We start from the raw sequence: 8228 nt of genomic DNA, 5'->3' as shown, positions 1-8228 counted from the left end.
GTTTTGTTACGGAGATTCTATTTTTAATTGTTTAAGTCAGGGGTTCCCAACCTTTTTTTTACTCTAGAGCACATTCTAAAATATCGGTAGGGTGGCAGGCACCACCTATTTTAAATCGGCAAACTCGTTCCAGAGGCGTAGCGACCCTTCCCGTCACCCGGGGACAAAACTTTCGATTTGCACCCCCCCCCCTCAAACTTTCGATTTGCACCCCCTCAAATTTTCGATTTGCACCCTCCCCCCCCCCCCCCTCAAATTTTTTATTTGCACCCCCCCCCCTCAAACTTTCGATTTCCATCCCCTTCAACCTTTCAATAATGTTTATGAAAAAAATTCTGTCTCTGTCGAATAGTGAGAGGAGGGCACATACGAATTGTTCGGCGGGCGCCATGGCGCCCGCGGGCACGGGGTTGGGAACCCCTGGTTTAAGTGTTTAGATTATATTTTGTAATAAAAAGCATCAACACTTCATTTTTTTATGTTTGTTAGGATGCTGGTTGTTTGTTCAAATGCTCCAATAAAAAGTAATTTAAACTTCAAAACTCAAATGGTTCTACTAAATACTTACATATGCTGCAAAAATAAAACAATTTTAACTTTAAAACTAAAATCGAGTCACATGGTTATGCAAAATTCTTAAATATGCTGCAAAAAAACAAAACAAAAAAAAAACAAAAAAAAAAACAACTTCAAAACTCAAATTGTTAGGCTAAATACTTACAAACAATTGTACTTTAAAGCTAATAATATAAGCTACGTTGTACATTTAAAAAAATTATAACTTTCGTCTTTCATTTTGAAATATTTTCACAGTAAGTATAATTATTTAAAGCAATTAGTTATCGAATTTCAAGAGTTAAAATTGTTATTCATAAAACACGGATGAAGAAAAATCTAATAACGGTCATTCGAAAACAATATTTTTTTTTTAACATATTGACACCATGAAGCAAACAAAGCTCCTGACTCCTACACAAATACAGAATATAAAATACCGCTTGTGTTTAGCACGAAATCTAAACATACAACGGTAACAAAGAACAAAGCGAGAACAAAAGGTACAGGAACAGGTGTGATATTTCTCTTGTATAAAACATAAACTGTTTTCGTTTAGTCTGTGGGTACATATTTCTGCTGCAACAACTGTTCATTAAGGAAACATTCTACAGGTATAGTTGACTTCGTCATTTAATTATTAATATGTTTTGGTTTTCTAAATTTCTTGAGTCATTGTTTTAAATAAGGTTTTCGTAAATAACGCAAAATGTAAAAAAAAATTCATAAAAAACGTTTTAATAACAAGCTTTTATGTAATGATGCACTAAAAAGTAGAAAATAAATTATAGACTACTATTTAAATAACTATAAAGAAAAGCGTGGGTCACTTTAGTATCTATTGGATACCTTTACTAATGTTAAGGAAGACACCCACGCTTTTCTTTATAGTTATTTAAATAGTAGTCTATAATTTATTTTCTACTTTTTAGTGCATCATTACATAAAAGCTTGTTATTAAAACGTTTTTTATGATTTTTTTTTCAGTACTTTACATGTTTTATTTACAATAGAGTTACATGACTAAAAACCATTGCGCGCCTACTGAACATCACGTTCAGTAGGCGCGCAATGGTTTTTGAACGCAGCCATTACGTGATGGCGCAGCTATTGAAGGTGATGACGCGTGTGGTGTGGTTAGCTAGACATGCCTACTAATTCGGTCCAAATTTTAATTAATTCATAAAAAATTAATTAGGCATCCAATTGAGTCAAATTTAGTTTCAGATTGCATTGTCTTCATGTCTTGACCCACGTGCTAACTTTGAATCGTATCGGTCAAGTAGAACTGTCCGAATTTTCACTCCTGCGTTTCCGTCTAGACAGACAGACAGACAGACTGTCGAGGAAGTGAGTTAAATAAAAGCTTGTAAAAAAAGTAATCGAATTATTACAGAGCTGTGGTAGATTTTAGTTTACTGCCATCAGTAATCTCTAATTATTATCTCTATTTTCTATAAAAAATAGCATTTATTTACATTTTTGTATTCCTAAAAGTATTTAAAATAACAAAATTTTTACTACCATCAGTAAGCTCTAATTATTATCTCTATTTTCTCTAAAAAATAGCATTTATTTACATTTTTGTATTCCTAAAAGTATTTAAAATAACACAATTAATAACCGTGAACATAAACTGTCAAAAATTGTGAAATCATAGACGTCTCTTTCCCTGACTAGTTGATAAAATTGTGACATCAAAGACGTATCTTTCCCCGACTAGCTGATCCAGAGAGTAGCCACGTTTAAAATAGACAATTATTGAAACGTGTTTGATTTTTTCTCCCAGATTACCAAACAAAATGACAGCCTATGTATTTATACTCATTGCGGGTGTAATGCTGCAATACTCACAGGCTGCTGTGAGGATTGGTGGAGCAGATGCTGGTAATTAATTTGTTTCGTTTCTTTTTATAGCAACATTAAAGATCCAACATTTCACAAGCTATTATATTTCTAATATATATATTAGATTATATTTCTTGATTTCTGCCAGTTAGAGCGATTTCTTTAGAAAATTGCCGAAATGTTAGTATCCGATAATAACGGTAGAATATAATAACTTAACGGAGTATTAACTAAGCAAATAAAAATAATTTTAAATTGACAACATTACATTCAATCAGACAGAAAATGGGAGATAACTAGACAGTAACGATCACTCGATCAGTCAAGTGAGCTGATGAAATATTGTTTCCAAAGTTAGAGCCGAGACGGACGCTAATTATGGGCAGATTATGGGCTAATACTTTTAAAAAGTGATCGGATACTTTACAAACATTGTTACGTTTGTGGTGATGAGTTTCGACCAAAACTATCGGGGTAGTAAAATATAAATGTGGTACTGGGGTAGGCCTACACACTGATTTAATAAGCTTTAGTATTTCTTATTATTTTAGAATATTTAACTACCGAAAAAGAGGAAACAAAACCAGAAATGACAAAAAACCGTTACAATAACCAGGTTTTGAGTAGTTTAAAAAATACATTTAATAATAATAATAATCTAGAAATAATTTCACACTTTTTGCGATCAATGCTTTTAGTTTGATTATTATAGTGTAAAAAATAATATTTATTTTATTAATTTTAGTGCATTAAAAGCGTGTTATTACAATGTTTTTAAATAAATATGTTGCATTTTCCATTTGTTATTTGTGCTCTAGTTAGCGCCACTGTCTGTGCTTTAAAAAACAACAAACAATTATTTTAGTATGGTTATTAATGTAGCGTCTATATGCCAATAATATACATCCACCCTACCCCCCTAAAGCTTTGTGTCAAGCTAATTGTTACCTATGTACTATCTACATGTCAATAATTAACAATTACACCCACCCCACTCCTCAGAACTAAATGCCTTAAGTCTTAGATAATTGTTACCTATGTACCATCTACATGTCAATAATTAACAACATCCACCCACCCCACTCCTCAGAACTAAATGCCTTAAGTCTTAGATAATTGTTACCTATGTACTATCTACATGTCAATAATTAACAATTACACCCACCCCACTCCTCAGAACTAAATGCCTTAAGTCTTAGATAATTGTTACCTATGTACTATCTACATGTCAATAATTAACAATTACACCCACCCCACTCCTCAGAACTAAATGCCTTAAGTCTTAGATAATTGTTACCTATGTACTATCTACATGTCAATAATTAACAATTACACCCACCCCACTCCTCAGAACTAAATGCCTTAAGTCTTAGATAATTGTTACCTATGTACCATCTGCATGTCATAAATTAACAATATCCACCCACCCCTCTCCTCAGAACTAAATGCCTTGTGTCCTGCTACTGGCTATCCAGCCGTTTCCTACCCACCAAGCCGGTGCCAGCCTGAAAAATTTGTCCTGTGTGCTCAAGGTAAAATCAACTAAATCTCAGGAGCTTGTCGCACTAAGTCAAGTAAATTCAATCTCACGAGCAGTGTTTCTTTCAGACGTTTTCTCCGAGGGGGGGGGGGGGGGGGGAACTTTTGGGGTTTCGGTGAGCGGAGATTATATTTCGTTCGGGGGCGGGACAGTAGACGTACTTGAGGGGGGGGGGGGAAAGTCAGGGCCGGCGCTACCTTTAAGGCGAATTAGGCCTTCAACATTAAATAAATAAATACATACAAATTTTAAAAACTTAAAAAAAAAAATTTAAAATTTCGAAACAATCAACTTCTTCAAGCAAGGCATCAGTGTTTCCTCCAGACTTTTTTCTCCGGGGGGGGGGGGGCGGTAGACTTTCTTCGGTGGAGCGAACACTGTTAAAAGTATATATTTTCTATATAAATTATATACATTTTATTTCGTTCGGGGGGGGGGGGGCGGTAGAATTTTTTCGGGGGGGGGGGGGGGGAGGGGGCAGAGTCGTCGTCGTCCCCCCCCCCCCCCCCGAAGAGATGCATGGAAGAAACTCTGCAAGGCATAGGCTGGGATTTCTTTTCCTTGCAGTTTTACATTTAGATCGTTTAGTTTCTTTGTAATATCCACAATGAACTTAAATGTTTCAATTGGGGATGGACATTTTAATAGGAAGTACATTGAAATAGGGAGTAACTAAATATTCTAATAGAATAGCGAGTGTTTATTGTTTATATTTATAGTTATATCGTTCATTACAGAGTGTTGCAGAACAATATTTTAATGAGTTTAGAAAATAAAATAATTATTAATATTTGTGTATGGAGCTAAAGAGCCGCATGCGGCTCGCGAGCCGCAGGTTGCCGACTCCTGTGTCTTTATCAGTTTTTTTTTTTTTCTTTATTTATTTATTTATTTATTTTTTTTAATTTTTTTTTATCAGTTTACGACTTTTTTTGAAATTAAAAAATGTGTAGATTAAGAGGTAAAAATACACCTAGCAGCGATTTATCGTATGTCATCAAAATTGACTACAAGTATGTTATAATAAAGCTACCGTGTTTAGACTTTCTTACAAAACCTATAGTTAAGTAATCATTTGGTAAAAAATATTTTTTTAACACAATTACATAAGCAATATAAAAAAATTATTATAATTATTGCGTAATGAAATGTAAAGCGTTTTATTGTGGTTTTCAAGCATGTCCTAGTTACACTTGTTAAATTTAGCTATTCTTGTGAACGTTATTTCCCTTGAATAAAATGTTGGTATTTGGATTTCAAAAAGGGAGATAAATCGTTGTTTAACTCAACATTAATTTCTAATTCTTGCACCTTAAGTTGACCGCTTACTTATAAACACAACTTTAAGTTATTAATTGCTATTGTAAAAATGTACATAGAGCCGAAGTCCTAAACGAAATAGTTTGGTAGGTGTTCTTGCATTATCAAGTTGAAAAACAAATACATCAGCAGCCGTTGTAAATTGTAATACTTAATGTTAGTAGACATACAACAAATGCGTCTAAAATAGTCTTAGTGGCAAATTAATCATCTAATTAATTAAGTGTTTTGTTCATATTTTTCACCCTCCCCTAAAGGATTCATATATCACAATTTTAGGCTGGAATCTATAACATTTGTAAACTTTTTCAAAAACAAAAATCATTACATAATGACACAATATAGATATTTTACAATTACAACTAAAGACAGTCAATCTTAAAACAGGTAAGTTCCGTTTTAGAACTCACCTTGGGAGGTCTGTAGAGAGCCCAACACCACAAAGGCTGTGTTTTTTTTTCAGTGGTATTGTTCCAGACTTATTTCTCCCGGGAGGGGGGGGGGGGGAAGAGCACTCGTGGACTTTTCAATAGAATTTCAATAGAATGTGATTACGCTTGCAAACTGGAATTGAAGGAATTAGTACAAACTTTTGCGACGAAGGAGGCAAGTAAAATTTGATTTTGATGTCTACTAAAACGTGTATGCAATTGATAATAAATTAATTATTAATATGTCACTTTAATTAATTTTTGTCTTATACGTATCTTTTAGTGACTAATTTGTGTGGAAGTGGCGTTTTAATAAGTTTTGCCTAGGGCAGGGGTCGGCAACCTGCGGCTCGCGAGCCGCATGCGGCTCTTTTGATATCAAGATGCGGCTCTCCAGCTCCTTGAACAAATACTAATAATCTTAATAAAAAAAAAAATTTGAAATAAAAAAAAAATGTTAGTGGCTCTTTAAAACCAGGGAAATTTTGAAAATTGTAACTTTTGGCTCTTCCTCTTCAAAAGGTTGCCGACCCCTGGCCTAGGGCGCTAAATAACCTGGCGCCGGAACTGGGGCGGGGGGGGGGGGGGGGGGGGGGGTTGAGGTAGACGTACTGAAAAGATGCATGAAAGAAACACTGCTCAGAAGACAGTCGCACTAAGCCAAGTAAATGAAATCTCAGGAGGCAGTAGCCGTAAGACAAGTATTGTTGCTTGACGCAATCATGCTATGCAGCACACGTCTTAATTAAATTTTGAAACAATCACACGTAATCGTAAAAAAAATATTCATTGAACAATCAGAACATTGTCATCAGCTGAAGCTGAGATTAGTCAAATAAAACATTCATGTTACTTGTATAAATTGACGTCTAAATATACTGTTAGTTTAGCTTTGATCAATGATTAAACACGATGTTTTATACCCGGATTTTGTGCTCAACCATAAACATTCAGGTGTGGCTGATTACGTCGACTCCTGTGCTAGCGGACTTTTGTTCAATAGCCTGGGATACTGCGACTATCCAGAGAACGTCCCTTGGCCAAACAAGTGTCCTAAGAATCCTGCTGGAACAATCCCAAGTAACTAAGTTTAACACTCGAGATCAGTGGCGTAGCGAGGTCGGGTGTCACCCGGTGCGGCACTTAATGGTGTCACCCCACCCCCCAGAGGCGTAGCGACCCTTCCCGGGGACAAATTTTCGATTTGCACCCCCCCTCAAACTTTCTTTCCATTTACACCCCCCATGAAACTTTTGATTTGCACCCCCCTCAAATTTTTCTCTATATATTTTGCTATTTTTTGCCTTGGTGTCACCCCCCTAAATGGTGTCACCCGGTGCGGTCCGCACCCCCGCCCCCCCCCCCCCCCCCCCCCCCTCGCTACGCCTCTGCTCCAGATGTCTTATTGTCTATAACTCAATTATTGTGCTAAACTTAAGTGTCTTTATAATAATCATTTCAATAAAAAATCACTATCATTTTATATGCATGGGCTCATTTTTAAGCACACGGATGTTTAAAGAAGTTTTGTATTTATATTTTAGCATCCTGCTCCGACCCACAGGCTAAGTCCATTGCGAAAAGCGAAACATGCAAGAAATATTACGCTTGTGATAATGGAAAGCCCATCGAAATGCCATGTCCTTTGTAAGTTACACTGTGATTAGACATCGACTTAACGGAGAACACATCCAACTACCATATAATTAGTAAAATTATTGTAACGAGACAATGTTTTAATTGAAAAATCTATCGAAAAATCTATCTATCTATATATATATATATAAAAAGCAATGTATGTGTGTGTGTGTGTTTGTCCTTTATGCATTACTACACCTCTCATCACATCGCCGTGAAACTTTGGGAAGTTGTTGTGAATATTCCTGGGGAGGTTTCTGCGAAAAAAAAAAATTCAAATTCGCAAGGGCGGCGCCACGGGAGGGTGCGACATTTCTCTATATACGGTATATAAAAATAATAAAAAGGAACTGCAGTGACACCATTCTCACGATCGCCATGAAACTTTGGTAAGATGTTGAGAATACTCCTGTGGAGGTTTTTGCGCAAAAAACATTTTCAAATTCGTAGGGGTGGCGCCCCGTTAGGGCGCGATTTTTTTTCTCTATATACCGTATATAAAAATAAAAGTCGATTTTGTTTTGGCATCGTTCATCCGATAGCCATGAGACTTTGGGGAGTTCATTATACCACTCTAGGGAAGGGTTCTGTAAAAAAAAAAATTAATTTCGCAAGGGCGGCGCCACGGGAGGGTCCGATTTTTCTCTATTTACGGTATATAAAAATAATAAAAGTTAAGTGCAGTGACACCGTTTATCCGATAGGCATGAAACTTTGGGGAGTTCATTATAAAACTCTAGGGAAGGGTTCTGTAAAAAAATCATATTTAATTTCGCAAGGGCGGCGCCACGGGAAGGTACGATTTTTCTTTATATACGGTTTATAAAAATAAGTCGATTTTGGTATGACACCGTTATCCGATAGCCATGAAACTTTGGGGGAGTTGATTAGAACAA

The 8228-nt window shown here is 35.8% G+C and overlaps 1 protein-coding gene across 1 annotated transcript; it reads left to right on the top strand.

Annotated features, from left to right (window-relative positions):
• Positions 1-1108: 1108 nt before the first annotated feature.
• Positions 1109-7360, top strand: LOC131953447 (uncharacterized). The gene is made up of 5 exons (XM_059316631.1): positions 1109-1169; positions 2345-2442; positions 3843-3935; positions 6649-6774; positions 7239-7360. Exons 2-5 carry the CDS (start codon positions 2358-2360, stop codon positions 7343-7345), a joined length of 411 nt encoding a protein of 136 aa, XP_059172614.1. The 5' UTR covers positions 1109-1169; positions 2345-2357; the 3' UTR covers positions 7346-7360.
• The last annotated feature ends 868 nt before the right edge of the window (positions 7361-8228 follow it).

This window comes from Physella acuta, unplaced genomic scaffold (genome assembly GCF_028476545.2).
Source record: "Physella acuta isolate Inbredline_101_S28 unplaced genomic scaffold, ASM2847654v3 ptg000923l, whole genome shotgun sequence".
Lineage (NCBI taxonomy): Eukaryota > Metazoa > Mollusca > Gastropoda > Physidae > Physella > Physella acuta.
Note: the sequence above shows the minus strand (reverse complement) of the source record. Positions and strands in the feature narration are given on the sequence as shown.